At 46.9% G+C, this 21,572-nt stretch overlaps 1 protein-coding gene across 8 annotated transcripts in view; it reads left to right on the top strand.

Moving 5' to 3' along the window:
* NT5C2 (5'-nucleotidase, cytosolic II) overlaps window positions 1–21,106 on the top strand; it is a 62,577-nt gene extending 41,471 nt beyond the window's left edge. For 4 of the 8 annotated variants that reach the window (XM_074875195.1, XM_074875196.1, XM_074875197.1 and 1 more), the window contains 15 exons: window positions 7,144–7,261; window positions 8,669–8,764; window positions 10,056–10,147; window positions 10,337–10,394; window positions 11,719–11,812; window positions 12,831–12,884; window positions 14,065–14,148; window positions 14,881–14,922; window positions 16,082–16,189; window positions 16,518–16,584; window positions 17,059–17,229; window positions 18,029–18,080; window positions 18,324–18,384; window positions 18,926–19,102; window positions 19,327–21,106. In XM_074875195.1, coding sequence (XP_074731296.1) covers window positions 7,144–7,261; window positions 8,669–8,764; window positions 10,056–10,147; window positions 10,337–10,394; window positions 11,719–11,812; window positions 12,831–12,884; window positions 14,065–14,148; window positions 14,881–14,922; window positions 16,082–16,189; window positions 16,518–16,584; window positions 17,059–17,229; window positions 18,029–18,080; window positions 18,324–18,384; window positions 18,926–19,102; window positions 19,327–19,584 — 1,532 coding nt within the window. In that variant the 3' untranslated portion in view covers window positions 19,585–21,106. Of the gene's footprint in view, window positions 1–3,208; window positions 3,269–3,348; window positions 3,391–3,472; window positions 5,145–5,236; window positions 5,337–7,143; window positions 7,262–8,668; window positions 8,765–10,055; window positions 10,148–10,336; window positions 10,395–11,718; window positions 11,813–12,633; window positions 12,725–12,830; window positions 12,885–14,064; window positions 14,149–14,880; window positions 14,923–16,081; window positions 16,190–16,517; window positions 16,585–17,058; window positions 17,230–18,028; window positions 18,081–18,323; window positions 18,385–18,925; window positions 19,103–19,326 lie in introns of those variants that run through there. The other 4 variants (XM_074875199.1, XM_074875193.1, XM_074875200.1 and 1 more) reach the window with 4 other exon arrangements.
* Window positions 21,107–21,572: the final 466 nt, after the last annotated feature.

The following is a 21,572-nucleotide window of genomic DNA, read 5'->3' as shown; positions in this document are numbered from 1 at the left end:
GTAACGAATTATTTTAACATAGAGAGCAGCGTAGCTTGAATGTTACCGTTTCCCTTTCGTTATGTTTCAATGACAGTGCCTGACAACACCTCCCCTGATTAGAAAAGACCCTGTAACACAGAAGCTGAAGTCATTAGTATTCTAGAGCATAAATCCTCTTGTTATCTAATTATATATGAAAACTGGCATTGCTCTGCAGTGGGTTATGAAGATCAGAATAGATACTCTGAAAGGAGGGTCAGTATATAGAGGTCAGATAGCATTCTTTACTACCTGGTTACTCCTGGGGATCCTCAGACCTCTGTCCCTACAGCTGAGACAAACTTTCCTCAGACTATGGCAGTACGTGAAGTGCCTGCCCAACACTTACTAGTATGTTTAATTGGTATTGTTGCTTCTGTGGGGTTTATTTTTTAACTAAGTCCAGGGTCCCAAACACCTCCAGGACTGGTCACTCACTGTTTCCCTCTGGATTCTCACTGGAGTTGCAGGTCAGGTGATCACAAGTGACAGGGAATGAGTATTTGGTGCTTGTGTGAAATAGTCAGAGGTCTGGTTGGTTGTGGAGTGGTGGCTGGCACTAAATGCCCAGCTTTGGGGCTATGTGCAGAGGAGGCATTGACAGAATGAAGAGCTCTGGGGATAGATCTATCCTATTTTGTGACACTAGTCTAGGATCTCATTTGATAGACATGGCTGAGGCGGGATGCATACATGTACTGTTATAGGGGATGGGATTGTAAAAGGGGATCTTGGTCCTCAAGGCTTTAACTAAGTACTTTTTGTCATCACAACATTGATATAAATGTATTTCTAATACATACTTGCATTATTTATTTGGGTGCAATTCAGAATATGGATCAACATTTAAAATGAGCAGCACTTTGATCCTGAACTTTAAGTCAGGTTTGTGTAATTTCAGAAATGTATTTGCACAAGCTTAATTATGCATGTTGTGCCTGAGAGGTATATAAATCTGGATACTAGCTACCCACCTGTCCATATATGTCCCTAACGGCCTGATTTGCATGCATTACTCACTGGCGAACAAGCAGCAACTGAAATAACCTGTTTCTAGTTATTTCACTTTCGTTTCTTCAAGACTTAACACAAAGTAATTGGGCTGCATTTCCTGTGCTTCAGAGAAAAGGCTAAACCCCTTGCCATTATCTGTTCACCTTTTGCCTTATCTGTCTTTGTGTGACCTCTAGAGAACCCAGATAGCAGGTAAAATTTCTGAAGATTGTTTGTTAAAGCTCTTTGCAGCCCTTTGGAGGAGGTCATCACCTCCAGTTTGAGAAATACTGCTGTTATTGGAACACCTGAAACTCAAAAGCCAATTAGTTTCATCTGCCAACCAAAACAGTGTGGGTAGACTGAGGTGTTTCAATTCCCGAGAGACTCTCAGTGGCCAGGGCCAGGGATGGGGAAGCCCACAGCATGGACAGTGCTTTCAGCACCTGCATGGGGAAGGAGTCGAGCTGGTATGTGCCCAAAGGATCAGAGCAGGTGATGCACCTGCTGCAGAAAGCAGCTGCGCCCATGAAGCCCCCTGCTGATGTGGGGATGTCTCTGGGGGCACTGCAAGCACCTTTCCCTGGGCTGCTCTCAGCTTCCAGCTGGCAGGGAAGGCAGGTGAGGAGTTGGCTGATGGAAGGGATGTAACTCCTTCAGCAGATGCTAGGACATCCTAGGAGAGCACACTGGCAAAAGAGAGTGACAGATGGGGAAAAACTGGAGGCAGGGATGAATGAGACTTTACGTCATCATCTAGTAGTCCTCGCCCTGCCTCTCTCGCCAGAGGAGCTACTCTGCAGGCTTCTGATGTTCTTGCAGCAATCTCCCAAGCTCATCTTTCTCCTCCTAAACCAGGGTGCTGGCAATGAGGTGCTGCTTCCTCAAAGCTACTTCAGTGGTGTGGGAAATCAGCGTGTTGTCATTGTTCTCTGTTCAGGGCTTTTACCAGCACCGAATCCGTACTGGTCAGAAATAAAATGGCTAGGCAGGACTGACTTGCCGGTGTGCAGTTTGAAACAACAAATACATCTCACAGAAGTGACATGGCTGAAACAGTGCAAAAAGGGGTGGTTATTGTAACTTTAGCTCCTGCTTCTCTCCTGTGATCTATGACTAGCTTGAAAGAAGCATCGACAAGCTCTGGAAGAAACGGTGTTACATCTTCAATGAGAAGCTGCCCTGCCTGAATTTGAAATCTTTGTGTGTGTGGAGGAGGAACAAGGAAAGAAATGGGCAGCCCTTGAAGGGCTTTCTCTTCTCAACAGCTTAAACAGAGCCATCACGTGGACTACAGCCTTCCCCAGCTATTCATTTTGAAACAAAACAGGCTTTAAACACTTATTTTCAGAGAAGCCTTCCAGGAGGTCTGCATACTTCTGTGGGTCCTTTTTGCAACATAATTCCAACTCATTCAGCTTTGTATTTAGTGCAAATTAGATCTCAAAGTTATTCCTGATCATTCTGTGCATACCTGTAAGTTGTGGAATAGGTCTGGTCTTACTGTGTGTGCTTGCAAACCAGTGCACTGCATTATGGTGCAGCACTATGTGCAGGTTTGGTACTGGTTTATCCCTCAATGCTTTGCACATAAAGGCCCAGGCCTAAGCATGTTAAAGTATACAACTGAATTTAGATGTGCTATGTCAGACTGACCCGGTGTGCGAGGCTCTCGCTGGGAGCGCCTTCAGATGTAGGGCAAAATTCTCTTCTCAGATTCCCAGAGTGGCTCCTGACTCAGTCTCTTGAGTCTCCTGTGCTGACACGTGCAGGCGTTTTGTGGTGTGAAAGAAAGTGAGTGCCCTGAAAGGAGTAATCTATCATCGACTGAGGAATGGACAATAATGGCAAAGCCCCAAAAAGAGCACGAGACTCCTTCTTGAACCAGTTGCTCTGCATCTCAGAGAAACTTGAAGGGTTTGTGTCACTTGGGCAATGTGCTTGTAGCCTCTTCCTCCTAATTATCACTGAGCTGACGATCCTAAGACTGCTTTGTGGATATGAGGACAGAATTTTGCCTGCAGGATGCACGATTACCAACTGTGCCTCCTCTATAAATCAGTTTTAAGTGTATTTGGAATAGCTGCCAGGCCGGCTTCTGAGCTTACCAGAGGACAGAGCTCCAGCAGATACAGTCCCACATGGCACAGAGCTGTTGCAGTTTTAAAATCAGTCTGATTTTTTTCTTTAACAGGGGAGCCCAGTGTAACTCCGTCAAGACTGGAGTGACACTCTGAATCTGCATCTGCCTCATGTGAGTTAAAATCCTGGCAGCAGCATTTTGCATAAGCTGGAGCCTCTGTAGAGATTTTTTTTTTTATTCTTCCTTTTCAGGAAAGCTATAAAATTGTTACTGTATGTGTCTTGGCAGCAAAGGTAAAAACAACCACACAAATGCATGAGAATTGCATACCTTATTGCACAACCCCTGCTCATTTCAGATCGGCTTCCCTCCTAGCACGTACTGTGTAGGGGATGCCCACACTCATCACGGACCTGAAGGCTTGCAATGTTCACTCCCGGGGTACTGCATTTTACCTTTCAATAGTATAATGTTAAGCCAAGTGATGGTATTAAGGGGAGGCTGAAATGCTGTCAACTGGCTACTATTTTTTTAAACCTTTGGTTGTTTTCTTTCCACCCTGGTTGCATAATCCATGAGCGCCGGGTGCCAATTGCCCCGCACCGCTGAAGCATTTGCCTGCGTTGGAACGTGGACTCTTAAAATAACATGGTCCTCTGGAGCCGGGGACTTGGCATGGTGGCAGAGACATGGCCATCAAGTAGTAAGAAAGAGAAAAAGAAATCATAATAAGTTGTAGCATGTGCTTTGGTTTTACTGTCATCCCATGTGTGTTGGGCAAGGACGCTCTGAAAATGGTTAGTGGCTCTGCTTCTTCACCTGTCACAGAGTTGGGGATGCTTGAAGACAGGGCCCTTCTCAGCTGGATGAAAGAGCTGCTCATGGGAGACACCACATGGCAAGTAGCTGAGTTCATGGCATTGCCATGGCACACAGATTATCTCCAGCTGCAGTCTCAGCAACCAGGTCTGAGTGAGGGAGATGTTCCACAAAAGTTTAAAACTATTTTTTCATCATGCAGCTGCAGGAAAAATATTGATGTGTCCTCTCTACTCTTTTTCCCCACGGATGCCTGAAGTAAACAAGGTACAAGAGCGAGCGACCAGCCCTGAGTACAATACTGAAGTACATTTTTTCATCTAGTAATGCATATAACTGGGGCACCTTCCCCAAGCGTGCTGCCGTAGTTGCAGCAGTGTTAGCCTGTTCATACTTGATCTGAGGGAGGTGGATCATTTGTTTGGAAGCTCGTGTTACTGAAACAGGCATTCATTCGCACAGAAATATCAGTGGGTTGTGACTCATACTGATTGATGCTGCATGTGCTGTGGTGTAGGGTGCTGTCAAGGTGGGCTCCGTGAGCTCTCAGTCTGTTCCCAGCTGTGTGTCTAATTAAGGGAAAGTTTATCTTGAACAGTAAGTATGATGGTAACTGGAGAACGTTTCGCATTTCCAGGAGTCTAATTTCCCATGTCTGTTTAGTTTGTGTATCAAGGAGAAGGCTTTCATTTTCCAGATATTGTGGAGTGGTAGAAAAATAGGGGAAGGGACCTGAGGCATGAATGAGCTAGTAGTTTAGTTTTATTCAAAGAGATGTCAAGGAAGCAAAATCTAGAGCTTGAGAGGTAAGGGGAATAACTGCCCCCCCAAAAGAAACATTCAGATTAATCCTGTGTGACAGTACTGCTTCAACAGAGACTTGGGATGAGGACAATAGCTGTTCTTCAGCCTTTTTCCTACTGGTGCTTCATCTTGTTTCCTTAGACTCAGAGAATTAAAAGGAGGTCTGTAGTGATAAATCTAAGACAGAGAAGCAGAGACAGAAAGGAAGAAACTGAGTGAGGGCATTTTGTGAGCAGCTGGCCACACGTCCCACCACAGCCATTCTCTGGTGGTTAACAAGATGCACAGGTTGTTTAACAGAAAGCCCTACAGTTTCCCTGGAAAGGTTCTGCTGGAGCTGTAGATGAACCACTTCTGCTTGTCCAGAGGAGATGCCAGCATGCTCCTTGAGATTCTTTGTGTCTGGGCAGCATCACCATGGTTGGTGAGTTCAGAAAGAGCAGGGTTTGCTTGGAGAAATCTTTTGTTTGGGAGTGATGTTTTATGGATAAGTTGGTAACATGGTCAAATTCCCAGGATGCTAATGAGGAGGAGTGCAGCAGCTTCATGGACAGAGCGGGGGACTGGAGGCTGCTTCACATAACAGGGAGCTTTGCACCACTTTTACCTTCTGAGAGTACGTGCAGGTGTATTTATTACCATTTTCCTTGGGAAGTACCTCTACTCTCCTGCATCAGAGAATTCCTTTTTCCAGATAATGCTTTGGTGTCACTCTCACAGTGTTGTTCATCACCTAACTGGCTTCTGCTCCCTCCAACTCTAGCTCACTCCCCAGAATTGCCTTGTCAGTCACTGCTTTCTTCATTAGCTGTAGTTTTTGATTGCTTATTCCTATCTATAGCTCAATCAACCCTTCCTTTCCTAAAGGACAGAAAAGACTACGTGCACTGAATGTTGTATCATGTTGATGTTTGCCATTGGTATAATAATGCCTGAAGATTTTGATAACTGTTTTATTGATTTTAGTTATCTATTTAAGAACATTGCAGGTTTGCTTATTACGTTTTTAATGGTGTTAGTTTAATGGGGAAAATTAACTCTTAGGATTCTGATGCTTTTAGTTTATTAAGAGATATGGGAGCCCTCTGTCATGGTTACTATGTTCTGAGTCTTTTTGACAGTCTTGTTTCTTCTATAGTCTTTGCCTTTTTAGTGTATTTGTAGTATTTTATATATTTGTTTTCTCCTCTCAGATTGAGCTGCTGTATTCCACAGTATATATATGGTGGCGATTACCTGGACAGTATGGACAATGTGTATTAATATATATTGTGAGGCCCACAGATGTGCTAGATCGCTCTCAGGAAAAGCAGTCTGTCTTCTAATGAGCTTACTGCGTAACCTGCACATTTTTGTATTTTACTCAGCTAAATTTGAAATATTCAAGTGATTGAGACAGTTGGGCTCATTGAACCCATGGTAACCCTCATTGCAGTCAAGGGTTGTATTTGACCTTGTAATGTCTTAGGACCAATTTAAGACAGCAACATGCAGCAAATGTAAACACACTGTCAGAGGAGCACAGTGATTTCCATCTGTCATAGAAACACAAATTATTTCCTTTTAAATGTTAATTTAATTATCTGATTAAGCAATAACATTTCCAGTACATGGGAAGGTCATTTGCAAGAAGAAAACAGGCCTGATGGTAGGAGTGACTTAGTTGAACAAGTCCATTTCTTTTGCATTGAGCTAAGGTGTGTGTCACAGATGAGCAGCTCCTCTGAAATGTGAGAACAACAAGCTTGCTTAAAACAGTAGCATTTTGATGCACAAGGGTAATAGCTAACAGATTTTTACAGTACCATATGGTATTATTAACAAACAAATCGTATGTTAACTTGACAGCTCTACCTTCAAGCTAACTTAGTCTGCAGCAAACATAAATTTCCCTGAGATGAAATCTGGAGACAATAGTAAGCTTTGGGATTGTATCCAGAGCAGTAACAGTAGCACAGCAGCGATGAATTTCAGGCTTTCTAACCATGAATACATGTGTTCCCAAAATTTATTGGTTTCTTCATCAGCTTTGTGAAAACACAGCAAACCAAAACCCGATCCAAGCAGGTGGAACAGGGAGCATTCATGCATCTGCTTAACAGGACTGCAGGGACGGGAGCTGCAGTTTGAAATACATTTTTTCTGATGCAGAGAGCTGTGATAAACTGATGGCTATTTCATCTGGTGCACTCTGCTGCTGAAACCTGAACTGTGGCTCCGCTCAGCTGCAGTCCTGGAGCATGAGCTAATTCCACCGTGGCTCCGGGCTGGGGGACCCGAGGCAGTGAAGGGCAGGAACGAAGAAGGGAAGGTGTGATGTGGAGGAGGGAGGAGGGCAAATGGGTACATTACTTTTAACTGCCTTCTTGTTTAACCCCCTAGCTGTTTTCAAATTTTCTAACTGAAATCTCATCTTGGTACAGTGTATAAATCCCCTGAATACGAATCTCTTGGATTTGACCTGACCGTAGAAAGATTAGTTTCCATTGGATACCCTCATGAGCTGCTCAATTTTGTGTATGATCCTGCATTCCCTACCAGGTAAATGACTAACAGATACCGACCCAGCCTGCTCGAGGCCTTGAATATTTGTTCTGTAAAGTTCGTAGGCAACACGTGAGGCAAGGTTTTCAGAGTTGTGCCTGTGAAGCCTGTGGCTGACCACAGGTCATGGGGAAGGGAGCAGACTGCTCCAGTATGTGGAGGGCCTTTGCACTCATGAATCCATGCCAGCAAAGAAGGAGTGTGCAAGAAAAGAGGCCTGCTGAAAACATGGTCCAAAAATAACCTTTCAAAGCAAAGACAGCAGAGACACAATTGGATTGGGAGTTAAATCAAAATCAAGAGGAGCCGTTACTGTCCGTGAGACTGATAGAATGACTCAGAACATTTTTCTTTAATGATTTTAATTAATAGTGTCTTGGTGCATAAGACATCGTGAAAATTAAGGTGGCAGTAAACAACAATAAAAGTGGGACCAATCCAGTTCACTTGTCTAGATGAATCAACTGCCAAAAGCAAGGTTAATGGTGCAAAGTTACTGAATTCTTACATTTTGTGTTTTGGTAGCAGAGGTAAAAAGGACATTGCTTGTTTTAAACAAGGCTTTTGATCTAACTCTGTGCCTTTAAGTTGTTTCCACTTGTGCCTTTGCTGGATTTTGGTTTTTGGACTCCTTTGGAGCTTCTTTACAAAAGACTGGACCAGAGGCTCTGTTGGCTTGTTGTTCCAGTTTTCAGTCTGGCAGCCTTCTTCCTTCCTTCCTCTCAGCATGTTTTACACTGAGACTGTTGCTGGGTGCACCCATGCCCGTAACAGGACAGTAGCTCTTCACAAACCTGTGATGAAGACTCCATTAAATCCACTGCCTTCATCCCAGGGAGGGGACGGAAGGGATGTCTCTGTGGGAAGGCTGCATTCTCCAGATGCAAGCTACTAGATAAGTGAGACAGAGTTTTGCTGGAGTTGGAACCAGGAATGTCCAAATTTTGTGCAGTAGCTACATGCCCCATCTTGCTCTGTCCATGACAGAGCAATAAAAAAGAGGGGAGAAATTCCTTTCTCACACCTCGCTCTTCCTTGCGGCCCAGCAGGGCTGTCAGGGAACCACAAACACAGGTGTCAGATTTGTGACCCTGTGGAAGAGGCCCATGTCTTCCCTGGTACGTGCGTAGCTAAGCCTCTGCCAGGTTAAATGGTTCCATTTTCAAGTCTGTGGAGAGCAGATCAGCTGTGCCTTTCATCTGGCAATGCAGGGCTCTCGTTGCTCACCTGCAGCCAGGTAAAAGGGACAGTAGGGACCCCATCTGCATATTAACAGCAACTCTGTTCTGATGCCCCACGCCAAGTGAGCAAGCTGTTCTAGAGCTGATTTGGAAAGAACTGCTGTTAAAATGGTCACTGCTTAATACGCTCACTTCTTCATATCTTAAATCGCTTTCTTAACAGAGGCCTGGTGTTTGATACCCACTATGGAAACCTGTTGAAAGTTGATGCCTATGGAAACCTTCTAGTGTGTGCACATGGCTTTAATTTCCTCAGAGGGTGAGTGCTGACTCTTGGCTGTTCTTTTTGCCTTAATACGCTCTTTTGTGTCACTGATCCTCGGGGCACCATTGTATAAGGAGTCGCAGGGACTGCATTAACAGCAGATGCTGTATTGGTGTTCCCATAGCTCCAGGACTGACTGGGCATGCATTGAGGGTCCCAGACACAGCAACAGTCTGGGGTGTTTATAGAGGAAAGGTCTGTGCCAGCACAGGCACATCTGTAGTATGCTGGGAATAGAAGAAAGTGTGCTGTAGGAAGGGACTGATGGGATAATCCAGGGGCTGTTTGCCTGTCCTGGCACAGTTTAACATCAGCAGCTTGTCAGTTAAGACACAGCCATTGTGTGAGGGCTGCTGGGAGCAGAGAGGACCTGTGCCCCATGAGACTGTTAAGTCCACAGCCATTGCTAAGAAAGTTTGAGGGCATGAGCTGACTAGGGGAAGGAACGAGAAGTGAGGCATTGCATGCCATTTCCTGCAGCCTTCCCTGGCTGCTTGCGTTTCTCTTGCCCTAGAGAAGGTCTTTTAGGAAGCAGAGGGGACCTCAGTGCTACATGCCTGATGTGTCCCAGCAAATCCTCTCGTATCCCTGCTGTGAGGGTGGATGGATGGAAGGCAAGCACAGGCCAGTTTAGGACCCCCAAGGTGACAAGCCTTGTCATTGCAGGCCTGTAAGTCTTTGCATCAGGAAGCCAAAATTGAGAAAAAGCTCTTATATATGCACTCAAGTTCCTCTTTGAGTTAGAGGTGATCTTTAGAAGCTCCAGAAATGAAGGAAACCAGAATAATGAAATTACTTTAGTCATCGCCACCCTGCTGATTAATTGCAGAGGGCCCCAGGCAAGCCTCCCGCAGCACAGCCCTGCGCTCCCCTGCTGAAAGCTGCTCGGGGGAGTGGAAAGCAACACATGGTAAGTGGGGGAAAGTTTAAGATAAGCAAACAATGAAAGTGCAGATGATTTAAGGCATCCTCATAGCCAGCAGCATGGGGCTCAAGGTCGAGTTGTGGACTCTCGACCACTCTGTTTCCCTGTGTGGGCCCTGCTCAGTTTGCTGACTCAGCGATGAGGGCTTTGTGCCCGGCTCTGCCGGAGCCAGCGCAGCGAAGGGAGCACCAGTGGATGCAGTTTTGCTCTTGCACCGCTAGCGCACGTGGGAAAGCTGGGTGTTGATTAAAGCACAACAGACTCTAGTTAACAGACGCCGCTACAGCTGTATTTTGCAGGTCAGCACATTTTATCCTCATTATTTTTTGTGGTTTCATTCTTTACCTTATCTATTCTCAGGCCTGAAACACGGGATCAATATCCAAATAAATTTATCCAGAGGGATGACACAGATAGGTTTTACATTCTGAACACGTTATTCAATCTACCAGGTGAGTCTAATGTGAGCCAACATAGGCCTGTCTCTGTGCCTTTGAGGCCAGTAAAGCTTTGCTAATGTCGTACTCTACTTATCTGTTTATTTTTTTTACATGAACTTTCTTCTTTTGCGCACAGAGCCTAAAGTTAGCTGGCTGTATGATGTTATCCTTGTTTTAAAATCTTGCTTTGTCTCTTTGCAGAGACCTACCTATTGGCTTGCCTAGTGGATTTCTTTACTAACTGTGACCGGTACACTAGGTACGTATTCCCTTCGGTTTGACATGCTGATGGTACAGTAAGATTGTTATAAAGAGTAGTACAGCACAGATGAAGCTGTTCTTCATATAAGTGGAGGGATACTCAATTGGATTCAGTGGGGAAAGTTCAAGCCTCTTATTCTTTTGACATTAAGAGAATTTAGTGGTGACGAGATGATCCATGTGTACAGCAGAGACTGCTTATGAGGGTTTCCTTCACAGGGTATATCAGTATCACCATACCGACTGACACTGGTATTTGGGCCAGCTTCTAAGACCACACACTTATTACAAGGTGATTAGAGGCACCAGACAGCTCATTTTGAACCTGTGTCCATTGGAACCATGTTTGAACTGGTAACTGAAAGGCTGAATTTCCTCAGCCAGTTACCACAAGTCCCTTGTGTCATAATTGAGGACTTCGTTCAAACAAAGGTGAAATGCTCAGGCTCAATGTGGTGTAAAAGGCTGTTTGTGCAGCATGAGTATTCATCTAGCTTTCAGATAGGTATAAGCATAGAAACAAGCTGTGGTTTGAACTGGCAAATGTGAATGCTGCTGTGCTGCTGACTCGTGATGGGTCATCTTTGCATATTATGTGAGTGGAAGGCAAAGGTTTAATGGGATTTTACTTGGGAGCAAAGGAGCTGTTCATGCTGACAATCCATCAGGCGAAGTATCCTCTCTTGGGACAGGCGTGATGATTGCTGTCATAATAAATGCAGCTCTGTTTAATCTTTCTTGATTTCTTCTGATGCAAACTCTCATGGGTGTCTCAAAGATACCTCCACAGTATCTTGTAGAGGAAATTTCTCATGTTAACTCCAGCTGTTCAACACAGAAGTAGTTCCTCCTCTCAGCAACGAGTATTACATTTAGCTGATTTCCATGGCACTCCCTTCTTTAGTGTTGGAAAAAGGCAGAAAGAGCAACACTCTGCTTACTTTGTCAGTACCATTCATCTTCTGTAAAATGCTGGAAACCACATAGTCCCAGTCTTTTCTCCTTCTTGTACTGTCTTGTACTGTGGGGGAGAAATAAGAGTAGTGCTGTGGAGGCACAGGCCCATAGTTAGGAACTCACATCCTAAAATTTGAAACAAATGTTCTTGGGTAACGTGCAGATTCTGCTAAACTCTGGTTGTAGCCTTCTTTCAAGTCTTAGCCAGTAAAGTTCTTATTTACTACAGTAAAGTAGTAAAGAAGAAACCATTATGGTAAGATGAAAACACAAGCTCCAAACAACATTTTGAACTGTCTCTCTCCTTGACATGTTTCTTACCTGCCATGACTGGCCACTACAATCTCTCTTCTTTCTCCTCACAGCTGTGAAACAGGGTTTAAAGATGGAGACCTCTTCATGTCCTTCAGGAGTATGTTCCAGGATGTTAGAGATGCTGTTGACTGGGTTCATTACAAGGTGATTGCAAGAACTCCTTGGGACATCTGTAGTTGTAACTGAGTTAGAGGGACTGGTTTGTAACTCATGAGTTAAGATGTATGATTCCACTTCTGGGCCAGAGCCCTGCTTTGCCGCCTAGTGAGCAAATAATAAATTGCAATATGCGAGTAAGTTAAGATCTTGACTGTCCTCCTAGTACTGGAACATATCTGTCTTGGCTTCCTGTTCCTTTTTATTGTGCCCAGATTCCATTTCTGTACTGTAATTCACGGGTTTTAGAACGTGATGCCATGCGGTATTTACACTTACAGTCCAGAACTTGTACATTGTTCTAATTATTAAAACAGCATTTTACTGTAAATGGTTTACATTGGTACTATATTACGTTGTCTGAAAAGTACCTGCATTAAGCAGAGAAATACATCAACTCTTCTCTATTTAGAGAGGAAAGGCAGTTCATCTTTTTCACACACTTGCGCACAAATTTAGAATATAATTTTGTGAGCATTAACATCTAGTTAAAGACCTGATTTTCTTGTTCTTCCTCATTCAAGAAGTCTGTTGGGGTGGGATGGAGGAGAACCATCACAGGAGAACTCTGCTCACAGTTGTACCTGTGGTGGTCCTTTTAGCCATGCAGAAGTCAGGAATCTATTTTTCTTTCCTTATGCAGTGTTGTGTGATACATGTTGGAGTTGGCCTTTGAGTAAAGCGTTATGGTCAGTGTTGGAGACAGGTCGTTGACTGTCTTGTTTGGTATGGCAAATCTATTTTTTGTTTGTTTCTATTGTATTCCCTTCTGAAAGGGTTAAAATGCTGTTGAAGTGGATTATTTACCATGGTGAGGGAATCGATGGATCACAGAGTTTGTGATGGTCCCTGCTACTCAAAGCCTCTCATCTCTAGAGTCACTGGTTGAGATTCGCCCTGGTTTGTACTTTCACAGCATTTTAAAGTGTGAAAGTTGGCATTACTTTGATGTCTCTTACATCATAAGTTTCCATTACCTCACTGGGTTCTGTTGTTTCTATTTCAGGGATCGCTCAAGGAAAAGACCCTTGAGAATCTGGAAAAGTATGTGGTGAAAGATGTAAGTGTGAAGTTACTTTACTTGTGCTACGTGACTTTCTGTACTGAGTAAGCAGGCAAGAAATAAACATGCTGATTTGCTTTACTAAATCACAAAACAGATAACGCTGTGATTTCTATTGTAATAACCAAAGACAAAGTGGAAAGTTCGGACGCAGCCTTTATTCTGAGCCAGTGATCCACGTGATTTCGTATTCACGTGCACGTTTTTTACGTAAAATATAAAAGCCAGAGGAAATGTTATCACGGGACACAGGTGAATATGCTGGCAAGGCTCGTGTTGTTTCTTTTGGTGGTGAAAGCAATGGTGTTTTCTGCCCATGTTTTCTCTGCCCAAGCAGACCTCTTTTTAAAAAGCAACAGATGAGCATCATTTTAGACAGGAGTATTCCTTAGCCATCCAACAAAAATGTTACACGTGTTTAACCATGAGAGACTGAGGGAAAGATCCTGAAAGACGTGCCAATCTGCAGTCTCTTGATAGCCCCAGAATGTGTTGTTCAGCACATCTAATTGAGCAAGCTCCAGTGGTTCCCTTACTTTTACCCTCTGCAGTGTGCAAGGCCCCTCTGGACTACTTACAGTATAATTATCTCTTTAGAGATGAGCTCTGTGGTAGAGTATCACTTTAAAGCAGTTAACCTTGTTTCTAGTTACATGCCTGCAAAATTCTTAGGAAACCGTTCTGTGAGGTAATCAGCTACTCTGGCAATGAACAGAGATTTATGATTCAATAAAAATAGCCCCAGGAATAAATTCTCCCTAATTTGAGGTTGGAATTATAATGCGCTCCAACTGGTGGCTCGTGTGAGCTCAGATTTCACCTGCCCCTGGGCCCATTTCGGGAATGGACTGGGAGCTGGAGGAGCTGCTCCAGCATGCCTGGCACAGAGCAGATGGGTGGGAGCAGCACAGGGTGCCTGGCACTGTGGTTGGCAAAGGCACCGCAGTCTGGCTGAGCCCTTCCCCCTCGCCTTCCTCTCCTGGGCTGTGCTCTGGAGGGGTGTTACGTGGATGGACCAGCAGCTTCCCTGGCTCTGCCCAGTGCAAAACATGTGAGTTTGCTTGCTTGATGATTTGCTTTGCTTTGTTTTGTCTGGTGGGATCATAGTTGAGAGTGTTTTGCCCATGGTGAGTCTCTGGGACTTTTGTGTGTGACATGTATGTCCCTTGGCTTTCAGGGGAAGCTGCCACTGCTGCTCAGCCGTATGAATGAAGTTGGGAAGGTGTTTCTTGTCACAAACAGCGACTATAAATACACCGACGTAAGTGCTGCTTGAATTGTTGTGTTGGTATATAATGGAATAAACAAAAGCCAGCCATTCATTCATTCATTTGTATGGGTTTTGGTAGGATATCTCATGGAGAATTGGTTGTTTTCTAAGCTAGGTGTAGGATGGTTTAGTGGTGAACGCAGGTTAGGTCAAGTCATCTTTTGTAGTCCTGGTTCTGCTACTGACCTAGTATGGGCCTGGCTTAAGTCCCTCTGTGCCTCACTCAGTTCCTCACCAATTAAAAGGCTGAAAGAGGAAGTGATATTTTAGATTTCAGCATCCTTTAAAATGCAGAACTTCTTTTTCAAGTGAGATAGTCTGAGTACAGACAGGTCACCAAAGCCATGGTCCTGGAGAGGTCTAAGAGCTAAAGAGGGCTGTCTGCTGTGCTGTAGGAATAAACGTGGTTACTTCAACTCCAGGTAAATGTCAGGATGTTGCAACACTGCTAATCCAAAGATTTACATGCCATTTTAAAGAATTGCAAGATATACCTGAAGCAGCATGCAGATTTCTGAGGCAAATGTGTTCTTTGATTATAAAAATTACTGGTTTAATTCCTGTCCATTCATTTTGTCTCCAAATCTTATGCTGACTTTCATGTAAATCCTGAAAATAAAGTTCTGTAACCTGAAAATATAAAAGCAGAAAAATATACTCTTGTAAGCTACACAAATGTATGTTTAAAAATGCATCTTTGAATACTTACTTTCTGTCTTTCAGAAAATTATGACTTACTTGTTTGACTTTCCACATGGACCAAAGGTATGTGATTTCTAGACTGCTGTTCCAATAGAAACTGATGTGCCTAATTATCTGTGTAGCTGGAAAGCATTTTAATCCTGCTTCATTGGCTGCATGGGATTAGTTGCTTTAATCTGGTTAGAATACACTTGCTGTTTTGTGTCCTATTTGAATGGGATCAAAGCAAATACAATATAACAAAGAGAAAAGAGGCATCATCTGGTCTCAAACAATAATCTGTGTTAATGATAACATTATTTCAGTGATAACACATTTTAACTGTGGCATTTTGCAGCCAGATTTCTTAGAAATCTTGCACAATGTTTTAGATGTTGAAAGGAAAGAGTTTTATCGAACAGTAGAAACATTTATGGCTGATTGTGCCTTGACTGTGAGAACTCCAAAAGTTATCAAGTTTTAGTCATGCTTTTTCTGGTTTTCTGAGGTCAAAACTCAGCCCTGCAACTTTTGGAGAGAGGTTTGAGATGAATTTGTACTGCTTTCTCAGTCTCCCAGCATGAGGCTATCTCACGCTTAAAAGATGTGGTTTCACACTGTGCTCTAAAGGTAGAAGGTGGACAAGGGAGAATTTTCAGAACATGGAAAATCACCACAACCAGTAGCTCAAAAAACTTCTTCTGCTGTGGTCTTGATCTCAGAAGGAGTGGAAGTATGGAGCAGAGAGGGCTCATGAATGCCCAGTGTCCTTTGGGCAGGGCTGTGATTCAAAGCTGTGCTCTGTGGAATAGAGTCCAGGCATTTTCCCACTCCTGGCAAATGTACCAACGTGGCCTTGTAAGGCTGAAGCTGTGAAGTCGCATGTGTCTGGATCTGTGCAGGATGTCACCTTCGCCTTCAAAACAGTGGTAGCAGTGTCATTTACAGCATCTCTTCACACGACAGCTGTGCTGGGACATGGATGTTCAGTGCAGTTCTCCTGTCTCACACCACATCCTCAGTCCTCACTGCTAGGCGGGGTTGGGATGGGCTCGCCACAGAAGGGGAGTGCTTTAGGAGGTGGCGCTGGCAACTCAGCGTCGTACCACAAACAGCACGAGCTAGGGGATTCTGGTGGACCAGCAGTGTCACAGGTTATGGCTATGGACAGGGACAATCCAGTTAAACTCCCTGTGGTTGATTGTGTTGTGCCTGATTCTGGGGTTTGTTTTTGCCTTTGCAGCCTGGGAGTGCCCATCGGCCATGGCAGTCCTATTTCGACCTGATCCTGGTGGATGCACGAAAACCTCTCTTCTTTGGCGAAGGCACTGTGTTGCGGCAAGTGGACACGGTGAGTGGCTGTGGAGGGTACGGCTGTGGCTGGAAGGGCTTGTGCACCTCCTGTGTGACATCTCTTAGTGGCAACGGGCAGGTCCTGCCCTAGAGATAGTGGGCTGGCTTCTCCTCTTCGTGATTCCTGAGCAACCCCATCACCTGGGGCAGAGCTCGAGGCTTTGCTGGCTTCCCTAACGTACTGCAAGTGGCAGTAGGAAAAGAATGTGGAAAGCCACCTCTAGGCTGCCTGGGAGTGAGAGAGAGACCAAGAGTGAAGTATCAGTAGGACAGAAAAGATCCAGACCATCAGCTGTTCTGTACTAACGCAGTGTCTCCTTCCTCAGGTGACCGGGAAGCTGAAGATTGGTACCTACACTGGCCCACTGCAGCATGGCATCGTGTACTCAGGAGGTGAGGCAAGAACCCTTCTTGTCCTGTGGACTGACTCCGACCTGTCCTCGTGGCCTTCAGCCACTCTGGGTGTGAGAGGACTTGTGCCAGGTGCTAGACAAGGTTGTGTTTCCCAAAGTGCACTGTACAGTGCCCTCTGCACCCTGCACCAGAAGCTCTCTGTCATCATTGCTGCCCAATGCAGGGAAGAAATGGACCCGTTCATCCTCAAAACGCCCTTTTCTTCCTTGCCAGAGAGGGTCTGGGAAATGCCACTGCAGGGTTTGTGGTAGAAGGGGAGCTGCAGCTGGCAAAGCTGCCCCTGGGTGAACTCCCAGGTGGGTGGGCAGTGCCCTGTGCTGCCATGGCCAAGCAGGGGTGCTACGTTTGGCAGTGGAGGTTTCTGGTAGGAAAATGGACCTGCTCTGGCCCTCTGAAATGAGCCACACGTTTCCTTTTGTCTCCCCGGTCTGAGCCATGCCATTCTTCTCTCAGGCTCTTCGGACACAGTTTGTGACCTGCTGGGGGCCAAAGGGAAGGATATCTTGTACATCGGAGACCATATCTTCGGAGACATCCTCAAATCCAAGAAGCGCCAGGGCTGGAGGACCTTCCTGGTGATCCCCGAGCTGGCGCAGGAGCTGCACGTCTGGACGGACAAAAGTGGTCAGCAACCAGGCAAACCCCAGGCCAGGCTACACCCCTGAGATCGCCAGGGCCTAGGGGTGCAGGGGAGAGATCACCCTGGCTTGTCGCTTACCCTTTCAGCCCTTTTTCCCTGGGGCTGGGTGTTGGTCGCAGGAGCTGGGGCAGCAATCCGTGGGCTGGCCGCGGGATCCCAGGCCTTTCCTGGACTCTCACCCAGGCTGACTTGGCCAGGGAAGAAGGTGCAGCTGGGTGGGGTTGAGTTGTTCCTCACCCATAACCTTGCCCCAAAAACTCCTCTCCCTCTGCCTGTATGGAGCTGTGGCTTCTCTGGTAAAAAGTATCTGGCAGGGCACCTGGGTTATTCTCCCTGTAATGCCTGAGCCATGACTGCTCTCCCATCTGCAGAGAGTCCCTGCTCACCAGCCGCTTCCTCCTCCTTCCTCCCGCTCCCTCTGCTGCTCTGCTGCCAAAGTGCTGTGTGTTCCCCATCCTCCAGCGCTACTGCTTTTCTCCCAGGTTTGCCCTTTGGTGTGTAAATAAGTCTGGGGGTTATGCAAGTTGCCCCATGGCTGGTTGGAAGGCTCAGCCTCAGAAACAAAAGGGGCAACCAGAAACCAAGCCCAAAGCTCTGCCAGTGGCACAGAGCGCGATTGAACCCTCGCCCCGTGCAGTGGCCATGAGATGCCATGCTCCTTGATGCAGTGTCCCTCCACCACCGTGCGAGGGGAGTGGGCAGGATGGTGGGTTTGCTTTCAGCCCTTGTCATTTCAATGGTTTAAACTTAACCTTTTTCCCTTTTATTTTCTGGATTTTCCAGCCCTTTTTGAAGAGCTGCAGAGTCTGGACATTTTCTTGGCTGAACTATACAAGTGAGTGTTCAAACAACTTTCCTGCTGCCTCTCCCAGCCTAGCGACAGCTAACGAGCGGCTCTGACGAAACCTTGGGGTTGGGTTAACGTCACTGCTGCCAGAGCTTTGACTCAGACCTGGGCTCTGCCCACAAAACCAACTTTCCCCTCCAGACCAGCCTCCCTCCCCCGAGCCCCCATCCCACAGCATCTGGTTCTGAAAGGCTTTTCACACCATGTATTTACCTTCTCGCCTGTAACTAGGCATCTGGACAGTAGCAGCAATGAACGCCCTGACATCAGCTCCATCCAGAGACGCATTAAGGTACCAATCATAAAAATCCCTTTTCAACCTTTTGGATCCCAAAGGGCTTGACAACCCAACCCCACTGCTCAGCCCTGAAATGCTTTGCTCTGCCTTCGGGTGGGCATGGCAGGCTTGGCAAAGCCATTCTGTCTTTGTGGAGGCAAACGGAGGAGCTTCTCGGCTCACTGGTGTCACTGGCACTCCTGAAAGGCAGCCTGGTCTGGAAGAGGGTCTCCTTCCTCATGCACACAGCAGCACTGTCAGTGCTCTCTGCTGCAGAACGGGGCACTGACACACACAAGCTTGGAGGGGCTGTAGCCTCTGGCTCAGCCAGCCCTGGGGTGCCAGCCTGGGGCAGGTGCTGGCCCTGAGCTCGCTGCTGCCTTCCCCTCTCTTACCTGGGACTCGGCTGTGCTCTGGTGCCGCGGGATACGAGCACAGAAAGCCTCCGTGCAGATCTCATGTAGCCCCCAGCCCTCTGTGTGCTCCACTTCAGTGTTGTGGTGGCTCCGCGCCGCTGCCTGCCCGGCCCAGGATCTAACCTGTCCTTTGCTTGTAGAAAGTGACCCACGACATGGACATGTGCTACGGGATGATGGGGAGCCTCTTCCGCAGCGGCTCTCGGCAGACCCTGTTTGCCAGCCAGGTGATGCGCTACGCTGATCTCTATGCAGCCTCCTTCATCAACCTCCTCTACTACCCCTTCAGCTACCTCTTCAGAGCCGCCCACGTCCTGGTGAGTTCCAGGCCCCGGGGAGGTGGGCAGGGGTCCCAAAGGTGCCTGTGCTGGTGTTCGTTAACACTTCCACAAGCACCAGAAACGGCACCTCGGAGGGTTGGGTGGCATTGGATGCACTGTGGGACAAAGGGTCACGTTCTGGGGTTTGCTGTCCATCTGCCTCAGGGAACACCCTGGGCTGGAACACCCCTTGCCATCTCCTCTCTCTCTTCCATGTGTAGATGCCACACGAGTCCACAGTAGAGCACACGCACGTCGACATCAATGAGAAGGAGTCGCCAATGGCCACGCGCAATCGCACCTCAGTGGATTTTAAAGATTCTGACTACAAGCGGCATCAGCTGACCCGCTCCATCAGTGAGATCAAACCGCCCAACCTCTTCCCCCAGGCACCTCAGGAAATCACACATTGCCATGATGAAGATGATGATGAGGAAGAGGAAGAGGAGGAAGAAGAGGAGGAAGAGGAAGAGGAATAATAAGGAAAAAGCAAAGCATCTCTGAAGACAAACCGTGACTCTAGCAGTGATCAGGAAGCGGATTCCTTTGTTGGGGCCCTTGGGGTGATGGGTTGGGGGGGTGTGATTCTTGCAAAGGCACATTTTGAAAGTGTCTGGAAACTTTTAACAAATTAACACTAATTAGGAGGAGACCCTTGTTTTCAGTTTTGCAGACGGTTCAAAAAGCTGATGGATTCTGCCTGGGCGGTGCATTCAGATTGGACTGCCCGCCTGTGCTGTCATGCTGCTCCCATTACATTTAGGGATGCTGCATGTTTCTCTCTTTCCCATGATGCGTTTCATTTGATTTTCATCTGTATGGTGTCCTGTGAACGGTTTTTGCCATTTGTTACATTCTCTGTGGAGAAGGAAGGGATGTGCTGGGCCCTGCAGGAGACAAAATGATCCAATTCCTCCTGCCTGTTGGGTTGCTGCCTTTAACCCTCTGCTTCTGGGTTACAAACTCCCCCCTCCCCATGTTAGCCAGGGTGCTGTGTGGCTTCCAGCACTCAGTTTACCCTCTGCTTGGTGTGAGTTTCTCTGTGTAAGTGGTTTGTTCCTCTGGCCGTCACGGACGGCGGTGGGATTCCATCTCTTGCATATCTGCAGTTGTACGTGTTCTGGCTTGTAGGCGCTTGTTATCCTCTCCCAGTGTTTCAGAGCTCTCTTTCATCAGCGGCATGTGATGCATGATTTCCAACGCATTTCTCAAACAGCTGAGCCGCACACTGTGTTCTCAACTCCTGTAGTTTCAGCAGTAAATATTAACCCAGAAGCTTGAAGCTACTGCTTTAGCATTACGTTAGTTGGTTTGTTTTCCTGCTGCCTATTACTGACTTTTCTGTCTGCTCAGCTTTAAGACAGTGAAGCATCCCAAAGACAAACCCAGCCACCATCTGGAGTGAAAGGGCCTGGGGCCCGCCGTGTCAGCCCTGAACTAGGAAACAGCTGGTGCCACAGGGCAGCCCCACGGTGGGAGCCGGGAAGCTCCGGCCTGGCTGGCAGCTGCCCTTGTCTTTGGCCTGGCGCAGAGCGAGCGGAGCCTCATCATAGGTTGCGCTGGGCAAGGCTGCGTCCCCGGGCAAGGCTGCGTCCCCGGCCAAGGAGGGTGCCGGCTGCAGGCTGCCGTGCGGGGACTGGGGCTGCCCCGTGGGGATGGGCAAGTGGTCCTTGTGCCTGAAAGCCAGCCCAGGGAAGGGCCGGGGCCGGCACGCAGCTGGGCAGCAGTGCTCTGTGGTTCTCCTCCGTGTCATGGGTGCAGCCTCTCTTACTCCAGCCTGTGCCGTTCGCTGTGAAGGGATTACAATGAGGGCCCTCTTGTAACGAATTTGACTGTTGTTTCAGTACCATAAACTCATTTAATCTTTTTTTTTTTTTCCATTTTAAAATACCTTAGAAGAAAATAAAAAAAGAAAAACCTCACCACCAACATCTGAGCAGGAACCACTACTGCTATAGTGGCAGTTGTTCCAAGTCAATAAATGATGATGTTTCTAAGAAATGCCTGGTGCTTTGTGGCGCGTCGCTGAGATGATGAGGGCTGTGCTGGAGGTGGCAGGGAGAGCGGGGACTGGGCTAGCTGGGACTGGGCTGGGGGGGGGGTCCCAGCAGCACAGGTGGCTGAGGAAGAGGGAAAGCATCCCTGAGAAGGGGTTGTGTGAAGCATTGCTGAGCAGTGGCTGTGGATCTGGGTTTAAGTGTCTGGTTCCCGGCGAGCAGGTGGGCAGGGACAGAGGAACATTTTGGCCTTGATTCAGAGCATGAGGAGAGGCTTTTCATGACAGTAAGGGCAACACCCTCACCCTGCCACTACCTCCAACATTGCACCTTTCCAGGGCTGTTCCCACAGGCATTACCAAGGGCTGCCCCCCCCCTGCCCCCGCATGACCTGTGCCCAGGGTGGCCCTGGCAGCACAGCACGGCCGCACTGGGCAGGAGCTGAAAACCTGGTTAAACAGAGGAGTATC

Source organism: Strix uralensis, chromosome 7 (assembly GCF_047716275.1).
Source record: "Strix uralensis isolate ZFMK-TIS-50842 chromosome 7, bStrUra1, whole genome shotgun sequence".
Lineage (NCBI taxonomy): Eukaryota > Metazoa > Chordata > Aves > Strigiformes > Strigidae > Strix > Strix uralensis.
Note: the sequence above shows the minus strand (reverse complement) of the source record. Positions and strands in the feature narration are given on the sequence as shown.